General features: G+C 46.3%; 1 protein-coding gene and 1 non-coding gene across 4 annotated transcripts in view; one reads left to right on the top strand and one right to left on the bottom strand.

The window, feature by feature from the left end:
- Positions 1-9,753: 9,753 nt before the first annotated feature.
- Positions 9,754-23,167, bottom strand: part of DOK5 (docking protein 5) — a 152,993-nt gene continuing 139,579 nt past the window's right edge. For all 3 annotated transcript variants that reach the window (XM_058686014.1, XM_058686015.1, XM_058686016.1), the window contains 2 exons: positions 18,308-18,428; positions 9,754-10,237 (listed from right to left, as the gene is read on the bottom strand). In XM_058686014.1, coding sequence (XP_058541997.1) covers positions 10,173-10,237; positions 18,308-18,428 — 186 coding nt within the window. In that variant the 3' untranslated portion in view covers positions 9,754-10,172. The remainder of the gene's footprint in view (positions 10,238-18,307; positions 18,429-23,167) is intronic.
- TRNAQ-UUG (transfer RNA glutamine (anticodon UUG)) lies at positions 22,817-22,901 on the top strand. Its single transcript has one exon. It is a non-coding gene; the product is annotated as a tRNA-Gln (tRNA).

Raw genomic sequence — 23,167 nt, 5'->3', positions numbered from 1 at the left:
GCCACGTGTGACAGCCAGGAGACCTGCCTTCACCTACCTTTAGTCACTGAAGGCTACTGATGCCAGCCAAACTGGTGTAAGTCCAGTTACAACAAAAATTCTGCATCTTGTAGCCTCCTCTAGACTATTACATCATGTTTACTCTGCTGGGCTCCAAGAAGTTTGCAAAGCAAAGATACTGGTTTGACTCTCCATTTTACCAACGATTCACTTAAGGACAAAACTCCCCCGTCCCCGCCCACCCCTCCGCCTACCCACCCCCCCCCCCTCCACCTGAACTGGCACCCCCTGGAATGCACTTGAGGAAATCCTGGTCTAGCCCTGTCTGACCCCTTCACTATTAACTAACATTTCCTCCAGGCAAGGAGAGGACCAGAATTAGACACTGGGCTTTTATGACTTCAAGAGCTGAGTTCTTCCCATTGTTCTCTGCTCTTTTCTTCCTTCTCTGAGTAAATCACAGGATCATCAGAAACCCTATTGAAGCCTCTCTAGGACCGCACTGTGATCTCTATCTTCAAAGCCATCCTGCTAGGCCTCTGGCTCACAATTTGCATGACAGCTGAAGGAAAGTAAATTTGGGGGCTGGCTTCCTTTGATAACCAAATGCGTCTCTTTCTTTCTTTGTTAGGAAGGTACAACTTTAAAAGGAATTCAGTGATGAGGAAAATAATTCTACAGTATTTAGCGCGGTGCAGTCACCGTGACATTTGCTCAAAATAGGAACTGCGCCCAGTGTCTTCAATAGAGGTCAATTATTGAATGACTGGACTGGAGGGTTTAAGAGGCGAGCAACAGTTCTGGGTGGGAACCCCACGTGGAAGCAGGCAAGAGGCAGAAAAGACACCTGAAGCATAATCCTCTGTCCTGCTCACCCTGCCCTTTCTTCCAGGGGCATCTTCGGCACGGGACCGGCCACAGCATTTGTGAGACCAAGTGCAAAACAAAAATGCACTTGTTCAAAAAGCAGGAAAGACCTGCCACCTAAGGAACGGAAATGTAAAGTGTTTTCCTTTCTTCCTTCCTCGCTCCCGACCTGTCACTGTGTTTGTCGCTTGCTATTAATGTGATCGTAGGAAAAATTAACATTCCGAGTGAGTGGCAGGGGCTTCACTGGTCCCCTTCATATTGTGCCGTCTCCATCTGAAACGTTAACACAAGAACATTTACTTCACCAAAATCGCACGGCTCCCATTTTGTGGCTCCAATGGGCTCATCTCTTTTGTTCTCGCCCCGAACAGGGGAAACACTGCACAAAGTGAACACGGTGGTTTTTATTTCACTTTATGATCGCATCTCATGCATGTACCTTCTAGCGACAATACCGTAGCTTAGGTTTAATGATGGATAAGGAAGGACTGAAGGCAAAAGCCACTATGGGTTGGCCTATCTTTCCTTTTCCTTCTAGGTCACACAGGAAAGCAGCAGGAGCGAGAAATACGACGTACCTTCTTTGGTTGTCCATGTTTCTTAGAATGACATTGTTTTCTTTCTGCGTTTGAAGCAAGTTCAGGTTCGGAGGGAAAGGCTCCCTGGTTCACAGGGAAAGGGCCCTGCTTACTCGGTGATGGATGTAACACACTTATCTTGAACTTGCTTTGGGTCTCACTGAACTCCCACACATCGCGGGGCCTCTGGAATTGTGTGTTCATGGGGCATCATGAGTGCTACTCGCACACAAGGCATCGAGGGCCAGCGAGTAGACACTCATACCTCAGCTACCTTCCCTGCCGATAGACATGCTCCACTGTCCCACTGGACTTTACTTACAAACACACGTTCAAAGATTAAAGAAAAGGACAAGAATATCAAGATGGCTACAGTCAAGCAATAAACCGAGTACAGGGCCCTTCGGAGCATGGATCCCCGTGTGACTGCATGGGTTGTACCCGTAAAACTGTCCTGCTGTGGGTACTAAGTACAGACCTGGGGGCTTACACCCTAGAGCCTACATCTGGGGCTGTGGCCAAGGCAGAGACAGAATATAGGACAGAGGGTCTCACATTTTCTCTGTCCACAGTGCTGTTAAGATCTCAGGAATTTCTTCCTAGCGCTCTTAGACCAAAAGAAATACTCAGCGGTTCCATTTACCAAGTTGCTAGGTTCATCTGAAGAATTTCAGTATTTGTGTCCTGACAACTTAGTAGCCATTTAAAAAAATACACCAAAATCGAAAGAAAAAAATATTTGTATTTTATTCTTAACTACTCACAATTCCTTGCTAAGGGGATGTGTGTGTCTGCCAGGCCCTCGGGAATAAGACTGGATTCCCACTGCCACCCTCCCGTCCTTGTCCACATGGATTTTCACGAAGTGCTTCTCCTTTTTTATCAGAGCAGCTATCCAAAACCCAGCTTCACAACAATGGCGTCACAGAAGTGAATTTGGTGTGATCTGATGTTGAAATTGAACAGCCTCTAGCCAGGAGTCACTCCCGCGGGTCCAATACATGCAGAGTATCACCTTCTCCTGCAGAAACTTGATATATCCCACAGCACCTCTGTGAGTTCCCTGTGGCACCCCACGGCACCTTAGCACACAGAGCGGGAAATGCACGCAGAAGAATGCGGGCAGTCTAGCTAGAGCTAGACTGTTCTGAGACCAGTCGCTCCAAGTCTCAGCGCTTTAGGCCCTACGTCATAAAACGAGGGGGAGGCTAGCCACCTCACAGGCACGATGTAAGGATTATGTTCAGCACACAGGAGTTCCAGAAACGTTAGGGCTTACCTCTCTATAAGAGAGGTAGCTTAGGTTTAATGATGGATAAGGTAGGACTGAAGGCAAAAGCCACTATGGGTTGCCCTATGTTTCCTTTCCCTTCTAGGTCATATGGGAAATCAACATGAGAAATGATACAATGCACTTCTTTGGTTGTCTGCGTTCCTTAGAATAATATTGCCTGCTTTCTGCGTTTAAAGCAAGTTCAAATACTAGGGCCGATCTCTCTGTAGGAAAGAGGTTACTCATCGGAGGTAGAACCCAGATCACGTACACCATGATTTAACGATGCATCTACTGTGGTCTCACTTTCCATTTCTTTATTTACAAAGTGAGTATTTATTGAGCACGCACGAAATTCACTAGGAATTTTGTTTGGTGCTGAGGGTACAAAGCTAAGCCCAAGAGACGGAACATTTTCTCTCAGGGAGCTTGAGAAGCATGGAAAAGGCAGACGATTTACTAACCCCATGGAAATGTTCACGCACAGCACCCATTAATGTTTAGAATGGGGCTTCCTAAAAGCTTATGACTGGTGACTTTGTCTGGTCTGGGGGTCTCAGGAAGGAACTTCGACAGGCTGGTGTTTAAGTTGAAGTCTGAAGGGTCAGCTTTGCAAGAGTGGAGGAAGGTAAGATTTTTTTCTGGGCCAAAGGGACAGACAGCAGAAACAACGACCTCTGCGGCGAGAGGGCCCAGGTCCTGCTGAGCGTCCCGTTCACAGAGAACATTGATTTCACAGGTAACACGGAAGATGGGAGACACGTGCAGTAGCGGGGAACCTAAGCCATCAGCTGGTTGAGGGCACAGGACCGACAAGCCTTTCCCGCAGAGGGCGTATGGCCCTGCCACAACCACTCAGCTCTGTGGGTGTCACGCAAAAGCAGCCACGGCTAATATAGAAACAAATGGGCACGGCTCTGTGCCAATAAAGCTTTATTTACAAAAGCAGGAAGGAGGTCGACTCTGGCCAGATGCAGACCCTTTCCAGAGAGGGCTCCCGCGTGTGCTGCGTTGGTGGTGCCTACAGAGGGTAACTACCTACCGAAAAAACAAACAATCAAAGCTGATTCTTCGCCTCTTGGGGTTTCCAGGGTAAACAAGCAAACGAACACAACACGTAAGCAACCTAGAGCCATACAGAGGCGCCCTCGTGGTCCGGCAAAACTCAGAGCAAAAAATACCAGTCTTTGCCCACCTCCAACATCTTAAATCCCCCCCAAGAAACTCCTGCCTTTCAGCGGAGGGAAATGCAACGGTACCAAAGGCCAAGGAAGAGACGGTTGCTCAACAGTAAGGATGAGAGGACGCTGGGGCAGGAGGGGCGGCGGGAGGCCAGACGGCTGGTGGCTCAGTGCTGATTCATTAACAACACCAGCTGGACTCTGGCTCCGTCCTCGCCCTGCCTGACTTCTGCAGACTGTGCTCTGCTTTCACAAGTAGCTCCTGGCTGGCGGTTTCCTATTAAAAAAAAGAGCAGCACAGGAGGCCCCGGGACTTCAGGCATCTTAGAGAAACAAAGAAGGTCAAACTGAGTCCCTTCCTAGTCGTCATGGCAACAAAGAGACTATCACAGAGGCACCGAAGCGGCCACGCAGGAGCTCACTTCCAAGCCACAATCACGACACATGTCCCCTTCCTGTGTGCAACCCACGTGCAGACTCGCCCTCCTACCTGTGTGCCCGAATCCCTGCATCTCCCGGCGTCCCGACTCCTCCTCCTGACTTCCTGGGGGTGTCTTGGTTAAGAACACCTGGCTGATGGCCGCCAGGTGCCAAATGTCACCTGATGGGAACTCTCCGTTCCTATCTCCGTGGGGGGTGGGGACGGGGGAGGGGGGGGGCGGGGGGGGGTGGATCTTAAAGAATTTAAATTTCAAAGAATTCCATCCTTAAAATGGAATTTTATACTGCCTGCATCGGAATTACCTAGAGGTGCTGATTGGAAATGCACAATCGTGGGCTCCACCCCAGACCTACAGAATGATCATCTTCTGCCAACATTTGATAACTACAAGTTCAGTGGGTACAATGCACGTGGCAGCATCCTATTCAGCACAGCTGAGGGCAAATGCTTAGCGCGGGTCCGCCTTGGCTGAGTCAAATCATCACAGATTGAGCCAATGAGCTCACTCTGAACTCAGCCAACTGTTGACTTTCATCAGAAGATGGGCAGTCTTACCTCCGATGTTTAAAATTTTTTTTTTTTTTCAACATTTTTTATTTATTTTTGGGACAGAGAGAGACAGAGCATGAACGGGGGAGGGGCAGAGAGAGAGGGAGACACAGAATCGGAAACAGGCTCCAGGCTCCGAGCCATCAGCCCAGAGCCTGACGCGGGGCTCGAACTCACGGACCGCGAGATCGTGACCTGGCTGAAGTCGGACGCTTAACCGACTGCGCCACCCAGGCGCCCCTCCGATGTTTAAACAAAAGAACTCATTGGGGCGCCTGGGTGGCTCAGTCGGTTAAGCGTCCGACTTCGGCTCAGGTCATGATCTCGTGGTCTGTGAGTTCGAGCCCCGCGTCGGGCTCTGTGCTGACGGCTCAGAGCCTGGAGCCTGTTTCCGATTCTGTGTCTCCCTCTCTCTCTGCCCCTCCCCTATTCATGCTCTGTCTCTCCCTGTCTCAAAAATAAAATAAAAAATGTTAAAAAAAAATTTTTTTAAACAAAAGAACTCAAGACCTTAACACGAATGGAAAGGATTGAGTTGGCTGGAAATCTGAAAATGGGTCTATTTTTCCTGGGACTACAGGGAAGAAGAGACTGTTAGTACAGTTGACCCTTGCACAACTCAGGAGGAAGGGAGACTGACCCCCACTCAGTTGAAAATCTGAGTACAAATTTTGGCTCCCCCAAAACTTAACGCCTAACCGCCTACTGTTGACTAGAAGTCTTACCAATAACATAGTCAATTAACCTATACTTTGTGTGAGAAAATACACGGTATTCTTACAATAGAGCAAGGTAATAAAGCAAGAAATGGTAAGAAAATTGTAAGAGAAAATACACTTACAGTGCTGTACTGGATTTAAAGAATCCACATATAAGTGGACCCGCATGGTTCAAATCTATGTTGTTCAAGGGTTAGTAGTAGTCTGTACAGTATTCCCCCCTCAAAAGTGAAGACTGTCCCCAAATGGAATTGTAAAATGTCACTGAATACAAATCTACACTGTCTTTGGCTTCGTTCTGTTTGCTGAGCCACTGGTGAAATATTTTGAGCTCATCAGACCAGGTACACTGCTCTGGTTTCATTCATGCTATTTCCAGCAACTACAATAGACTGCCTGGCACACCCAGGGACGATTTTGAACAAACACTTGGTAAATGAATGAATGAATTTCAGAAACCCAGGCTTAGTCAAGCAAGCATTCGAGTAACTACTACATTATTCTGCCTCAATCTGAGTAAAAGATCTTTATAGCACTGGCCCCCCGCATGCAAAGGGGAATATGCAATTTACTCTCTGATCCCCCCCATCACCTCCCACCCCAAAAATGTTGCTTTTCTTAGTATGTAATTAAAGCAGAAAGCAACAACTGTGTCTAAGAAGAATTCTGTGGCTTCATCTCCAGATTTAGTTCATGTCCAATGTTGGCAAGAGTGCTTTAGAATATAGTTTGAATCATGTACAAATCCACCACAGTTTTGAAAAGCTCCTGGTATGTTCACCACCTGGGTTAGAGATTAGGCAAAGAAAAATCATTTCAAATAATTATTTCCCTTATTAAGGCCTGAGATTAAAGTGTTTAAATCTCTCATGTTCTGTTCTAAACTTGAAACTAATAAAAGGGAATATTTGAGGTTCTTAGGACCCGGAGTAAGGGTTGGTAACCACAGTGTGGGCGAATCCAGCCTGCCGTTTGTTTGGCTTTTGTAAATAAAGTTTTATTGGCACACAGCCATGCCTATCTGCTTAGGTATTATCTGTGGTTGCTTTTGCAATACAGCAAAAACAGAGACCATATGCCTAAAATATTTATACTCTGGCCCAGTAGGGGTGCCTGGGTGGCTCAGTCGGTTAAAGCTCCGACTTCAGCTCAGGTCATGATCTCACAGTTCATGAGTTCGAGCCCCGCATCGGGCTCTGTGCTGACAGCTCGGAGCCTGGAGCCTGTTTCGGATTCTGTGTCTCCCTCTGTCTCTCTCTCTCTGCCCCTCCCTGGTTCTGTCTCTCGCAAAAATAAACAAACACTAAAAAAAAAAAAAAAAAAAAAAAAAAAAATTATCTTCTGGCCCTTTAAAGAAAAGTGTGCAGCCTGTGTTAGGGATTGATACAGCTGGCTCAGGAATCAGAATATCTGGGTTCCAATGCGAGTCGACCAGTTAGTGGCTATTAAAGTAATTAAACAAGGAGGGCACTAGGGCCCTGGTAGCCTCCGTAAGCAAACCAAAACATAAGCAAACCAAATGTAAGTCAGAGTCAATGCATGGGACTCCGAGAAAATGAAATGTTTAAGAACAGCCAATCATAAGCAGCTTTCTCAAATAAAACAACCACTTAAGCTAGAGTCAATCAGATAATTTCCTTGCTTTGCTTCCACATCTTGTCTATAAAAACCTCTTGCCAGGTCCTGTGTCTGGAGCACCTCTAATCACCTTTGGCTTGGTGCCACCCAATTCCAACAAATTTTGCTCAAATAAACTTGAAAAGATTTTTTTGTTCTGTTTTGCAAGTAAACTTGAAAATTTTAACATGCCTCTTCACCTCCTAGCAAAGCTAAGAGATCTTGGGCATATTATTTAGATGACTCAGGCTCCTTAAGACTCAGTTTCCCCATCTATAAAATGGGGACAAAAATTATACTTACCTCATGGACCTGTCGTGGAGATTAAATAAAAGAATACAAGTAAAGCACTTAGAATAATAGTGCTTGACAATAAATAAGAAGCATTAGGATCACCTAACAGAACTCTCCTCTCTCTCTTTTTTTCTTTTTGTCAATATGTTTCATTTTCCAAAAGTCCTAGGGGCTCCTGGCTGGCTCAGTCAGTTGAATGTTCGTCTCTCGATTTTGGCTCACGTCATGGTCCCAGGGTCGTGGGATGGAGTCCCACTTGGGGGGCTCCACAGGAGCCTATTTAAGATTCTCTCTCTCCCTCTGCCCCTCTCTCCACTTGCACTCTTTCTCTAAAGAAAAGAAAAACAAATTAAGTCCTAAAGGAGGTTCTGATGTTTAGTTAACTACATTCAGCAACATTTCTTTACACACTCATTAGCTTTAGACGTGCTCCAGGAACTCTGACTTCGTTAAAATTATAATTATTTAACTCCGTTCCTTTTATCTCCTTCTTCCACTTAAGCCCCCATGTTGGCAGCCAAGACCTTGGGAACCAGGGAGAACTTCTTACGAGACAGTTTTGGGAGAAAAGGAAAATAAAACAAAAGCCAGCTAGAGTAAGGACAACAAAGGGTGAGGGAATGCTCAAATGTGTGTGGCGAACCAAATTTTAAAAAGATGACTATGAATCTACCTGGGAGAAGGCAGATGAGCTAACATAATGGGAAAAGCAGCCACACACAACACAGAACACACACGTACCCCAACAAAGCACTAAATCACTTACGTGTCCCTAACCCACTAATTAATCCTCGGCTGAATTTAACCCTCCTCCCCCTCCCAGTGTTTCCCCACCTCTGAGACAAACACATCCTAACCAGCAGGGTCCTTGGAGATCCCAACTAACTCAGATCCAACTGGGAATTTAGCTCGGCAAACTTGGATTTTAGCAGGGCCTTTGGGGTTTCACTGGTCAATCTCCATTTTGGGAAATTATGCACGTTTCGGAGGAAGCACAAATGAAAGTGAATCTTTTTCTGGCCCTTGCTTGGTGTTGAGTAAAATTCACACCTTTCCCTAGAAAATACAGGATAGGATTTTCCAGGGAAAATAATAATTTTAGCAGGGCCTACCTCAGTACCTGGCACTGAGAAAGTATACAATCGATAATAACTTGCCTCCCCTCGTAGAAAGAATCCTATCCCCAGGATAGGAGTTTATTCAACCACCCAGTCAATCATCACATATTTTTCAAGCATGAGCTATGTGTAAGGCACAGTTCTCGTGCCTGGGAAACAGGATTGCCAGATTTAGCACAGAAAAATTCGGACCATCCCAACAAATTTCAGTCTAAGATATGCAATGAGCCATTTTTAGTGTAATTACATCTCATGCAATGTTTTGGATATACTTACACTAAAAGAACAGTCATTGTGTATCAAACTTAATCGACGCCCTACACTCTATCAGGGAACACTACTGACGACAGAGTGGTGACCGAGATACACAGAACCCTGCTTCCCATGCAGTCATAGCCATTCCAGCCTCGGGAGCTCCCGGGGTTTAATTCCCACCTGGAAGCTCCCAGGGGGAAAGCCTGGGGAATAGAATGACCGTCTCTTCAGAGGCACATGGCCCACTGGGGACCCATTTAGCAGATGTCACTCTGTGTTACAACTGCAACTTTATTTCCTTGTCATGCTCCTATGCACTTGAAGTCCTTGGTGACAGGGCCCGCATATCTCTTTATCCCTGTACCCCTGGATTCTATCTAGCACAGCATCTGGAACTGGAAGATGCTCAGTGCAGACCAGCTTCGTGAATGAGTGGGCAAACGCGTAAACGGTTGCACAGACGTCAAATGCAACGCCAGGCCACGGTCATGGCTCGTAAGGAAGATATTCACATACCTTCATAAACACTGGAAACATAAGAGAAAACCAAGTAGCCAGAATCCAAAGAACATAGGGGGTGAAGAATGTTCTTTTATTTTGAAATGTTTTATGAAGGTACTCCAAATAAAACAAAGGCTTTTAAAAAACGGAGGTGGGTGATTGGAGGAAGATCACGCGAGAGCAACATTATAACCCCGTGGAGAATACTAAAGGGCCCTTTGAAGATATTTCTTAACCTCACAGGTAAGAGTCAGGTCAAAGCGCTGATTTCACGTGTCGGTAATATAATAAAAAATAACTTCCAGTAGTTAACCAGAGCCGTAGCATTAATAACTGAGGGATACGGTATCAGCAAATAACAAATAATGAAGAGCCATTTTATTGTCAGTACTGACTGTCATACAACTGAAACACTCAGAAGGGAAATCACAAGAATCCACAAAAGGGCAGATTCAGAGGAAGTGGAAGGGACACAGTATCTACGATAGAAAATCATTTTGCGGCATTGACTCCTTTCTGTCCAGCTGTAAAAGGGGGAACGAGAAGTCGAAATCTATAGAGCATGTTTCAATCACGCTAAGATTTTTTAAAAAAAGAAAAAAAAAGAAAGAAAAAGACAAATATTGCATTGCCGTTTCCCAATGACCACACGATCAGCCGGGGACTTTCAGATTCTTTCCTTCGTGGTTTCCCTCACTGTCATCTTGCCGCCTCGAGGGTCCGCGGTGGCTGACACATCCCAGGTGCGTCCCACAACCACTCTGGGCAGCTCGTGTCAGTGCTCAGATCGGTAGGCAGGAAAAGTCTCTGTTCGATGAAGCTTCAGAGGGCTGGCAACATCTTTTCCAAAAAAAAAAAAAAAAAGAATTTAAAAACGGCAGTTACATTTCAAGAAAGCCCCCTATCAAATTAGCTAGCGACAAGTTTCTATATAACAGAAGCAAGTGATATGCAACATAGGACTTTTTTCTCCAGAGGCCACTCACAGTGATATGCAAATAAGAGTCAGGAGAGACTTCATGATTACCATATCATTTGCATGTGGTCTTTGCACTGAGCTGTGATCAGACTGCTAGCAGTGACATTCCTCCTTAATCTTTAAAATTTTTCATCAACCCCTATATTTGGGGTATTTCGAGGAAATGAGAAGAATCATAGGACTAGGAAATCTTTTGTGTAGGCACTCTTTGGAAACCTGATCAGAAATAAGGCAATATTATATTTATACTTAGGAAATTTTTTTATCAGGAGGACTCCCTAAAATCCACACAGGCTTTATTATTTCAGGTGTAGGTTCCAAACCAAGAAAAGTGAAGAAGCCAGGAAGGCAGCTCCAAGGGCCACGGTCAGCAGCCTTTGTGACCTACGACAGGGGCTGGCCAACCTTCTCTACAAAGGGCCAGATACTAGATATTTCAGATTTTGCAGACCGTATGGTCTCACTGCAGCTACTCAACAAAAGCGACCCAGTGAATACGTGACAAATGGGCACGGATGTCCCGCAAAACTTCGTTAACGACAACAGACAGCAGACCTGGTGGTTTGGCCGGCAGACCACCTGTCTGCCAGTCCCCTTGGACAGGGCGCTTGATTTTATACAAACAAGAGGTTTCACTGCCACCTGCTGGCTAGAGGTTTTAACACAAGCTGCGAAATTCACGCTGCTGGCTGTGGAGCAGCTCTGAGCAGGAGCAGAGCCCGGGTCCAGCCCGGGCCACACAGCAACAGGGCTGCGGCTACATGGAGCACCCATGCCCCGCTGGAGAGGGAGACGCAGAACCCGAAGCAGGCTCCAGGCTCCGAGCTGTCAGCACAGAGCCTGACACGGTGCTCGAACTCACCAACCGCGAGATCCTGACCTAAGCTAAAGTCACACGCTTCACTGACTGAGCCATCCCGGCACCCCTAAAACAATGCTGTTTTCAAATACTGTGCCAAGCAAAAAGGTTTATGTGGCACATGGCTGAGTGCACCGTCCAGCGCATTGTCACAATGGCCCCGACCTCCGTCAGACCTAGTCAGAACCTTTCGGACATAAGTCATGGACTCAGATATTTACAAGTCTCAAATCAGGACCGTAAGGAAATCTATAGTCATACAGTCACTGGTACACAACAGCAGTGGTTATTATTAGAGCAGCTTGAATATTAAAACATCCCAAATCCCAAGAGATCGTTTCTTCCAACCTCCTGACCATTTTGAACACAGATTCTATTTTCTTTCCAGTACACACGTGTGCACACGCTGTCACATAGAGAAACTGTGCTGATGAGTTTGGATGCTACGGGCTCACCTCGCTGGCTCGGTCGGTGGAATATCTGACTCTTGATCTCAGGGTCATGAGTTCAAGCCCCATGTCGGGTGCAGAGATCACTCAGTGAGTTGGAGTGTGACAGGTGAACGTCCTGGTACGTCTTTGTCCCAGTTTGATAAAAATTCCCAAGGGAAGCAGACAGTGCACAAACAGTATCAATGCAAAACCCAAATCAAGTATAAAGCCCTTCCAGAACCTTCATCTGTGGCTCCTTAGGCTCTAAAAGTTTGAATAAAGGGGCTCAGAGTGTTCACCTGGGGTCAGATTGTAGTGAAACCCCTACAGCTTCTATCATGCTGGCTAATTGAACGCTGGTTTTAAAGACAGGTGGTGGAGTCACCTGTCCCACAATTTTGCAGTTCACACGAAGATCATGAGCTGGTACCGGCCTGCAGACCCCATCTGGGCCCATGTTCTCTGGCCGGCACAGGTCATAACACATTGGGGATTGACTGTCACTATTCAAATAACCTCAAAAGTTCTGTAAAGGTGCCGATTTCTCTGTTCTCCTGTAAAACTGGAAAACACACCGGGCCTATCTTCTGCCCCAGGGTCCCTGTGATTCACCAGAGACCAACCCACACCCACCTGTGCCCTGTCCCGCTGTTTGCACGTCCTCCCTGGCCCAGAGAGACATGAGAGTTGGAGACCTTCATTTATTTGTTGCCTTTTGACACGTGTTCAGATATTAATCTACTTTTTCTTAACTGATGCACATACCACATATGTGACTACGTTAGAACTAAGATGGAAAAAAACAATGCCGACTTGCCACTTGCTCTGGGAACCTACATCCTTTTTTTTTTTTTTTTTTTAATTTTTTTTTTTTTTAACATTTATTTATTTTTGAGATAGAGAGAGACAGAGCATGAACGGGGGAGGGTCAGAGAGAGAGGGAGACACAGAATCTGAAACGGGCTCCAGGCTCTGAGCAGTCAGCACAGAGCCCGATGCGGGGCTCGAACTCACATACCGCGAGATCGTGACCTGAGCCGAAGTCGGACGCTTAACCGACTGAGCCACCCAGGTGCCCCAGGAACCTACATCCTTAACTAGGTAAATCGCATGGGCTGGAATCAATTCTCTGGAGGACCTGTTTCCATCGTACGGTATGTGCCTTGGAAACAGTAATGGCGGCAGGATTTCGTCTCCCGGGTAAGAATATACGAAAAAAGAAAGGAGCTTTAATGCCAGTCCCTCCCTCCACTAGCCACGCGATCTTAAGCAAGTAGTTGGCCTCTAAGGGTCTCGGGTTCCGCGGTGACTGAAATGGAGAACACGGTCCTCCGTTTGGCTCTTGCCAAATCAAACTGCTGCCGGGAGAACCAGATGAGGCAACGTGCCGGATGCCGGTAGAGTGCGACGCAAACATTTGGTGCCAATCTGTGACTTCCTGAAATAACCGAAAGTCAAATCTGATAAATGAGTTGCATGCCTATTTTTTTCTTGGTTTTAAACAAGTGATGCTATCGTTCAAGGCAATTGCAGCAAAAGGATTCAGGAGATATTGAGTAATGGAGCCCCTCTGGAGTGAGGCTGACGATTCCCAGGAGGGCAACTTTGAGGTGAGGGGCACCCACGGAAGCCGATTCACCTGCTGTCTCCTACCGCCCCTTAGGCACCAGCCACGCTGCTTCCATTTTGGTCTTTGCCCCAGCTCATTTCTGTCTCAGGACCTTTGCACTTGCTGAACTCCCTGTGGAGAATCTTTTCCCTGGATTGCAGAATGGCTGCTTTTCCTCAGACTGCAGGTCTCGAGGTAATGCTACAGGCCCCTGTGACGGATGCCCTACCTAAAGAAGCCCCTCTTGTCTTCTGATCGTTCCCAGACCAGCAACTCCGCTTCACCACCCTCCATGACAGATAACATTTCTTTTCAATGTGACCAAATTTGATATTAAATACATTTGTGTAATTATTGCCCGTGACTCTGTTAGGCTTTCGGCTTTAGGAGGGCAGAAGCATGCCTGTCTAGCAGCCTGTGTGTCCCCGTCACCTAGCACAGTGCTTGGCATAGAGCCGATGCTCCAAGAACACTCACCGACTGAACGAGAGAGTGAGTGGGTGAATGAATAGAGAAACAAAGACCTCACTTACCAGTTGGGTGACCTTGGACCCCACTACTAACCCTTCAAATTCTTAGTTGCTTAGGTGCAGACGAGAATAATATACTCTCGCATGGCTGTTTTAAGGACTGAGATCGTGTATGATAAGAACTCAGTGCAAAGCCTTCAATACAGCAGGCCTTCAAGAAAGGGTATCTTTATAAAAAAATACTCATTCAGTATGTCGCGTCTGCCTTGTGAGGAACAAATCTAGCACTTGACTGGTGGTATGTTAATGTTCGCTTACATAAAAAAGGAGAGAAGAGGTTTCACGTTCAAATAAGTTTGCCGAGCCCTGGTTTCAACAAGATTAAACAGACTCTTCGTGGCAGGACATCTCAAAATCTTGAAAATAGTGACTGGCATTCTTAATCTCTAAAAAAGGAGAATGTCCCTGAACATGTAGCATTTTCCCCAAACTTACTGGACCACAGCACTAGTTTGGGAAAGGGCCATCTCTACCCGGGTGAGTATTCCACAGACCACAATTGGGAAAACACCACTCTGTGGTTCTGTTATGCGACGCGCTCCTGAAAGATTCCTGTGCATCCAGCGTTCAACTTGCTAAACGCTTCTTTCTTAAATTTCTTCCAGTGTTCATGATAAACCTCTTTTACGTGTTGATTTTGTACATGCTCAACCCTAGAAGGGAATTTCTATGTGAAAATTAGAAATGGGGCAGGAGAAGCGGTGATAGTGGATTAAATATGGCTTCATATGCCCAGCATGGGTCAAAGTCAGCACCTCTTCCCCACCTAAGACAGCAAGGATAAGAGAACAATTCCAAAACCAACCAGCAGGTGGCTCTGTAGGACTAAGTTCGGAGAGGAAATGGCAAATTCTCCAACCTGACGGGCAAATTCTCCCATAAGGGTCTAGGTGCTCTCCAAGACTGACCTCCAGACCACAGGAAAAGTCATCCTGACATATGTCCAGGCAAATGAGCTGGCCAGAGGAATCACAGCTCATAAGAACCATCAAAACAAGAAATGATATGCCATGTAACCTCAGGCAACAGGGTAATGGTGTCATGATTTTTTTCCCCCAGTTTCCGCTTTAATCCAGGGGTGGGAGAAAGGGAAGGAGGAAGATGGGAGGAAGAGGTGAAACGACAGATGAACGCATCCTATTTTTCACATAACTGACCACCTTGGAGAAGCAAGATCGATTTTAGGCAGTCTGAGAGAAAAAACAATTTAAGGTAACACATTACTGGTACACTGAGTCCCACACTACACACAGACCATATGTTGGTACTGTATCTCAGAGAGTAGTGGTGACTCAAAGATAAAATAGACAGATCGACACAGAACCCGCGGGCGAAGCAATCTCTCAGCGAACATCGGTACAAACGAAGTATCAAAACAAAACACGTGTAAGGGAAGTATGTGAACGCAAACAGGCTGCTCGAGTAACTGTTACAAACACACAAAGCCAAAAAACCCCAAATAATTCTGAAGCAGTTGCAATGCCACTTTCACCCACACGGATAGTATAAGACAGCAGGATATTTCACCAAGTACGCCACACAGGAAAACTGCAAGAACTCAAACGGAAATGTGTGTGTTCAGTGAAGATCATACTATGTAACAAAAAGCGGACAACGGAAGTTTTAACTATCATCTTCAAAACCCTACAGGTTATCGATACAAATCGATACATATCGATAATCCGCTCTGTATGCAGAAAATCTGCGGTATTCATTCTCATGACTGGCATCAATTTCATTAGAAGCCACGCCATCACTATCTTCAAAGTGTTGTTTTGTAACTACGATTCCTGGGTTCCCTCGAAAAATCTATACCAAGAAATTTGAACCTAATTTTACAGTAATACCTCCTTACTTTTGAGTGATGGAGGATGGGGATAATTAATAATAAACCTAATAATAAAGGGAATAAACCCAAGTTTAATTGCGATGAGTTGTTGGATTTGCGGCATGCTGGTTTTGATACAAAATAATGGGAACTTCTCAAAGAATGCAAACTTCTTTCTTTGCTGTGATGCCTTGTATTGTTCTGCTCTGCTTCCAGAGGTAACATTATCACTATTATCTATTAATTTGGAATTAGTGGATTACTCGTCTTTGACAATCATCCCAGACCCATGAGCGGAGCATGGCCCTCCAACCATAATACGGGCTTTTTGCACGCAAGTAAATTTGCAAATTTTGTTGCCGTTGAAAAAAAATGTGTCTGTATCCTGTAAATAAAGCCATTTTCTTCATAGTAACCAGATGCAGACATTGTCGGAATACTCGTGTATACTCTAAGAGCGTACTAACAGTGTGTAACAGCATCTACAACATCCTCTTTTAACCTAAAAAGATGTTTTAAAGTATTATTACACAATCAGGGTCCTGATAAGACCCTTGGGCTTTATCCTTTCTGATGAATGACTATTCATTTTGGTCAAGGATAGTTAGATTAGTTAAAGATAGAAAGGTGAGTATGTTCTATGTCCCGAGGATTCTTAAGCTCTGGGATGTTCACTAATAAATACTAAAACTTCCAACACATCCCAAGTGTTCAGGAGGTCCTCACTCTCAGCGCATCTTTGCAAACACACTAATCTAGGGAAACCCTGAGATACATCAACTTGGATGCAAACTGACTTCTCAAATTACCACACTGTATTGCAAGAACTAAGATCACCTACCAATTTCCTCCCTATGAAGCCTACATCACTTTGGTTCTCGACTCTATTTTACATTCCAGGCACATAGAATCTAAAAAGACATACTTTTTTGGGTAAAGATCCTCCTGGCAAGGGTAGGGAAAGTCAAGTTCCAAAGCAATTCAATAGCTCTGTGTACATGTACGTTACGCATACTTGTTTCAAACTTTCAATAATTGCTATTTATCTATCGTATTTTATTTTTAAAAAAATTTTTTTTTCAATGTTTTTTATTTATTTTTGGGACAGAGAGAGACAGAGCATGAACGGGGGAGGGGCAGAGAGAGAGGGAGACACAGAATCGGAAACAGGCTCCAGGCTCCGAGCCATCAGCCCAGAGCCTGACGCGGGGCTCGAACTCACGGACCGCGAGATCGTGACCTGGCTGAAGTCGGACGCTTAACCGACTGCGCCACCCAGGCGCCCCTATCTATCGTATTTTAAAAATACATATAGCCAGTTGCTATAATAGTATGAAGGCAGTAAAATACAATTTTCTTTACAAAAATAAATTTATTTAAGTAGAAGAGATGTCATAAAATTGAGTGATAGTATAAGAGGTATGATAGGAGAAAAATGCTCATGACGTAATTCCAATATTGCAGAAATTTCTGAACATGATATGGGAACAATGGTCTTTCTGACAACCTGATCTCACCCAACCCTCTCTCTGTGGGTATGTTCTGGAAAGTAAGCACATTTATCAGTTACTTACGGGGCAGTCACTCACATAGGCACTCGGGATATGGCCACTGAGAAGGGCTAAAAGGAAGGCTGAGTGATGACGGAACAGACAGCGCCATTTACGGCCGAGGCCACTGTCTTCTGTGGTCATTCATTCGTCCTTACATTCGTTTATTCAGCCCATTTCTGCACACGAACTAGGTGCCGTCGAGCACACGCCCTTCAATGTTTTGGGATCTTCCAGCTCATCATGGAAAGTTCTTCAGCAGGGACCCCTCCACATAGACCTATTTACTTTTTAGAAGTATGCAGGGGCACCTGGGTGGCTCAGTCGTTAAGCGTCTGACTTCAGCTTAGGTCATGATCCCATGGTTCATGGGTTCGACCCCGTGTCGGGCTCTCTGCTGTCAGCACAGAGTCTCTTTGGATCCTCTGCCTCCTCCTCCTCTCTCTGCCCCTCCCCTACTGGTTCTCTCTCTCTCTCTCTCCCTCTCTCTCAAAGTAAATGAAATAAACCTAAAAAGCTCCATATGCACCAGGTATTCTTATATACTATAAAACATAAAAACTACATTTGAAAAGATAAGAAATGTCTGATTTTTTTCCCCCCTAATTGCTCCCATTGTCCCCTCCCTGGATTATTCTGTATCCTGCTTCTAAGACCACTTTCCGGAAGACAGGCTTCCTAGGATGTGCTCAGCGTGCCGGCAGAACTAGAACCCAGGACCCGGACCCCGGTGCGTCCCTTTCCAGCAGCACATGGTTGCAAAGCTCGGGCCCTCATGAGAGTCGCCTGGAGGGCTTGATGACACACAGACGGCTGGGCCCTGACCTCACAGCTCCCGATTCTGCAGGTCCCGGGAGCAGCCTGCAAATCTGCACGCCAGCAAGCTCCGGAGGGATGCTGATGCCGTTCGCGCTAAGCGCCCTAGACCACCTCTCGAGGACGCCGGCCCTCTTGCCCACACGGACCTCTGGGGTCGAGGGCCCAAGACTGCGCGGTGACAGAGCACGCGCCCGGCAGTGAGGCCTCGACAGGGGCCCCGGCTCGGGCAGGAAGCGGGCAGCCGGCCCGGCCGAGCCCCCTGCACAGAGGCCAGATGCACCGCCTGCCCCCGGCCCCGCGCTTACCTTGCAGGCGGCAGAGCTGCCCCGCGCTGTGCTGACGCGTGATGTGCTGCCAGTAGGCGCTGCGGGGCAGAGGCGCCATGGTGCTCAGCGAGGCAGCCCGCTGGCTCATCTTCATCTGGAGCTGCAGCGAAGAGAAGAAAACGGAGCGTCAGCGACCCCGGGGCTGGAAACCACCTGGCAGAGAGCCGGAGGGCTAGCGGTCAGGACCATGGACAGCTGGCGGGCAAATCAGCGAGGGCTTCCCGGTGGGGGCCACGGCTACTGTTTTTGCCTACTGAACAGCATCGCTTCTTCACCCTGCTGGCAACGGTGTGTCCCTTTTCCTCCGGGGAACCTCCCTCCGCCTCAGCTCAATCCATCTAGTTACACGGCGGAGACCTCACCATTGATTCTTGGGGTGGTCTGGTGACCCAAGCCAGGACAAGAAGACACAACCCCTGGGAACATTTATCAGCACTTTTGCAAAGAGAGCATCAGTAGAGGTGAAGCCAAGCGTTTTTGCCTGTTTTGTTCACAGCTTTCTCCCCCAGGTCTAGAATGTTTCCTGGCAGATGGTAGGTTCACGATAATGCGTGTTGCGTTGAATGAATGGCTTCCTTGGGAGGTTGCTGAGGACAGGAGACAGGACAGAAAGAAGCCTGTCTTGGAATAACGAAGAGAGAGTGTGCCAGCCAATGAGCTGATTCAGAGGAAGACAGCCAAGAAAAGGGGGTGACCTTGGACCCCACGTGAACCTGGAAACTATCCCTGGACTTCTCAGTGATAGGATCCAATGATCTCTTCTCAGTTCAAGCTGATTTGAATTCGGTATTCTGTCCCCAGCATCAGAACAAAACGCTGTCTGCTTCCAGGCACCTGATACCTTGTTCCAGATACCAAGGGAGGAAAAGGGGAAGCCGGGGCTCTTGTTCCAGGTCCTGGGGAGTCATCAGTGGCCCGTCTGACACACTGGGGGAACTGACCTTACAAGGGAAGTTTCAGAGAGAAGGTGGCCCAGAGGGACGGGTAGGAGTGGAGTGGGAGGACAGGTGCACGGGGACAAGTTGGAAGGGCAGGAGTGGGATGGGAGGCAGTCCTCAGCCACCCTCTCATCTCAGCCCAGGTCTCAATGCAATCACGCATAGCTTTATTACACATTAATAGAAGTGACTATTCGAATGTTTGATTTCCTGGAATGGCCTGGCTATCAAATAACCCACCTCAGTCTCATAAGTGTGCCCAGAAACACACAGATTTGCACAAGGGTACGCGGCAGGACATGATTTGCAAGCATGCAGAACTGAGGCAGCTGGAGCCTCCACCACTGAAGACCTGGTTAATTGAGCTGAGACACGACGGCGTAGTAGACAACTGGGAGCCAGAGGAAGGGAGATCAACTCAAAGGGGAACGTTTATACATCGTGTCATGAAGGAACCGGTGAGTTGCAGACCACTGTTTTCTAGCGGCATGTCATTTTAACTGCTCCTATGAGAGGCAGTTACATTAAATGCCTGCCCACTGGACCTGCTCGGCACTTGCCTAGCACAAGCCAGGTACAGGAAAACATGGAGGGTAGTATTATCGTTATGAATTACAAGGTCCATTTAAAGACTTCAAAAAAAATTTTAAGCTTATCTATTTAGTTCGAGAGAGAGAGACACAGACAGGGAGGGGCAGAGAGAGAGGGAGAGCGAAAGCATCCTGAGCAGGCTCCGCGCTCTCAGCGCACAGCCCAACGTGGGCCTTGCCCTCGCGAACTGTGAGATCATGACCTGAGCCGAAATCAAGAGTCAGACGCTTAACTGATCGAACCACTCAGGCAGCCCCTAGGGATTATTATTATTTTTTTTTTTAAAGAAAACTCTCCACTCTGCACATCTCATCAGCATGCAACATCCAGCCCTAACATCTGTCCGTCCATACAGTGAAGCCAAAACAAGAGGAGGCTTCATACTCTGGAGACCAAAACTCATCGTAGCCAATGAGACTGAACTTGAGAAGAGATTATCATCACTTATTCCGAAGGTAATTTAATTTATACGTGCTGCATTTACATGCCATGGATTGAATTCTCAGTCCTATCACAATAGGACAATTACCAAAATGTGTCCCTTGGTAGAATCTGACCGCACCAGGTTTCATGGGTACGTTTTTTCCTAAACATATCCTGTTAGACCAAAAGGGCAAAGAGCCGAGAAAAAAGCTGATAGAAAAGTTCTAGTGTGGTGGTTTCTCTATCTCTGTACACGTGGACGTCTCAAAGCTTACGAGCAAGAGCCAAAAGCAAGCAGAAACCTATTGATGAGTGACTGCTGGTGACATTCAACCTCATTTACACGGAATGAAAAAAAAATACATAAATAAAGGGAGGAAAAGACCTGGATTTCCAAGGTACTGATTACTGGATTTTTCCTAATAAAAAGAGATCACAGTTGATATTATAAAAAATGTAATATAAAGGAAACATATGGGAAAATTCTGTCGCTTCAAATTATTCACTACAGTACTGTGAATATACTTCTGCAGGCAGCATGATTTGACCATATTTTTAGAAAGCTTATCTAGGAACAAGAATGCAATGACACCAACATCATGTTTCATGGAGAACATTACAAAGCCTGGCTTTCTATTTCTTCCTCAACCCTCTGAAAGATTACCATGGTTTATGAAAGGGGCATTTTCATGGTCTCCAGAGAAAAAAGATGAAAAAAAAAGTGTTATTTAACAATGCAATTCTTTAAGGGGGAGAAGTCATTCGGTGATATGTCTATCAGGAAAGTTCCTGCCCTCATTCTTTACTGCTGCAAGGTATGCTGAGCCTTGATCTCAACACCCAGTGCAGGGGGCATGAATGGATGCTCATATGTACGGCAGGCGGAAGTGGAAAGTAGCACTACATTTTTGGAGGAGTTAAAATTGGGTCGTTTCGAGTGTCTGGAGAGAATGATTGTATTCGTTCCCTTTTTTTTTTTCAAACTTTTATACAGTGTGATGTTTTCCTTTTACAAAAATCATAGTAGTTTCACAGTACGAAGTAAAAAATAAAAATTACCCCGAGCCATAAAAATTTAAAGTATAGCTATTTCTTCTATAGCGTAACATGGATGTTTCTGGAAAAACCTCCCCCTCTGCAAAACTGCTAGGAAAATCGGTTTATGCGAAGATCCCTCAAAACGTCCTGCCGTTTTTGAACCAGAGTCCTCGCTACTCCGAGAGGCAGCTTGGAGGCTGGAGGCCACGCAAGGGTTATTAAAGAAACACGGAAAAACATTTGGTTAGAAATGTTGTATTCAGAAGGCTGGGCTATAGAGATGGAACGCAGGCTCTACCCAAAAGGTGGACGTGGCTGGACGTGTGGCCACGTGAACAAGACATATGGCAAGGTGGGGACGCACCTCTCTGCCTGGAGCCTTCGGTGCCTCTGCTCGTTTCTTTTCTTTCTTTCTTTTCTTTTATGTTTATTTACTTTGAGAGAGAGAGAGAGAGAGAGAGAGAGAGAGCAAGAGTGCATGAGCAGGGGAGGGGGAGGGAGGGAGTGAGAGGGAAGGGGAGAGAGAGAGAATCCCAAGCAGGCTCCACACTGACAGCGCAGAGCCTGATGCAGGACTCAAACCCAGGTACCGCGAGATCATGACCTGAGCCCAAATCAAGAGTCAGATGCTTAACCGACTGAGCCGCCCAGGTGCCCCCCACCTCTGCTCATTTCTTATCTTCTTACGTTGTAGCTGGAAGAGGCTGTGTCTGTGCAGTAGTTTATTGAGGGCTCTCACCCTTTCCTGTTAAAGGTTACAATACCACTCCTGCTATTCTGGGCTTTCCTTGCCTAGAAAAAAAGTGTTTTTTGTACCAACACACTTTGATATTAGAATGAATCATTCTCCAGTTTATCAAATGCATCTGAGCTCACTGTGGATACAGAAATGGTGCTTTAAGAAGAACCAGATACCGTATCTGACGGTCTTGTTCCCGTTTTTCCATTAAATAGGTATCCTTGAACTCTTTATTAAAAAAAATTATCCAAATCATCCATTTTGCATCCTGCAACCATTGGGAAAATTTAATACAGTCGAGGAATATCAAAGGACAGGAATATCTAGCCCAGTCTGTGTTCACAAGCCAAAACACTAAGACCCGGGCTCACACAGCAAGGTAGCAGCCAGTACCTGCTTCCCAGGACCTGAATCTCCGTCTCTCAGGGCCTTCTGACAGGCGCCTATTTGTCCTTTATTCAAGTTCAAGGTTAGTTAAATTCCAACTGCCTCTTAAAACCACGGCTGCCAAAATGGGGAACAGTCTTTACATGTGCTCATAAACGTTTGTCTGATTTTTCCAGAGCTTACGAGGTTTGGCCGCCTGATCAATAAATGGAAAGTACATTTATTCGGCTTGTCAACAAATACTTGTTGATTTTAAGGCACAGTCTATAATCTCAAGGAATTTTTGTCCAAGACATTACAATAAGGGCTAAGACAGAGGACGTCTGAGAAAGGAAAGAAAGGGGCATAAAAATCTGAGCAGCAGGTAGGGGTGCCTGGGTGGCTCAGTTGGTTAAGCGTTTGACTTTGGCTCAGGTCATGATCTCATGGTTCGTGGGTTCGAGCCCCACGTCGGGCTCGGTGCGGACAGCTCAGAGCCTGGAGCCTGCTTCAGATTCTGTGTGTCCCTCTCTCTCTGTCCCTCCCCTGCTCATGCTCTGTCTCTCTCTCTCTCTCTCAAAAATAAATAAACATAAAAAAATTTTAGGGGCGCCTGGGTGGCTCGGTCAGTCAAGCGTCCGACTTTGGCTCAGGTCATGATCTCGCGGTCCGTGGGTTCGAGCCCCGCGTTGGGCTCGGTGCTGACAGCTCAGAGCCTGGAGCCTGCTTCGGATTCTGTGTGTC

The sequence above is a fragment of the Neofelis nebulosa genome, chromosome 9 (assembly GCF_028018385.1).
Source record: "Neofelis nebulosa isolate mNeoNeb1 chromosome 9, mNeoNeb1.pri, whole genome shotgun sequence".
Taxonomy (NCBI): domain Eukaryota; kingdom Metazoa; phylum Chordata; class Mammalia; order Carnivora; family Felidae; genus Neofelis; species Neofelis nebulosa.
Note: the sequence above shows the minus strand (reverse complement) of the source record. Positions and strands in the feature narration are given on the sequence as shown.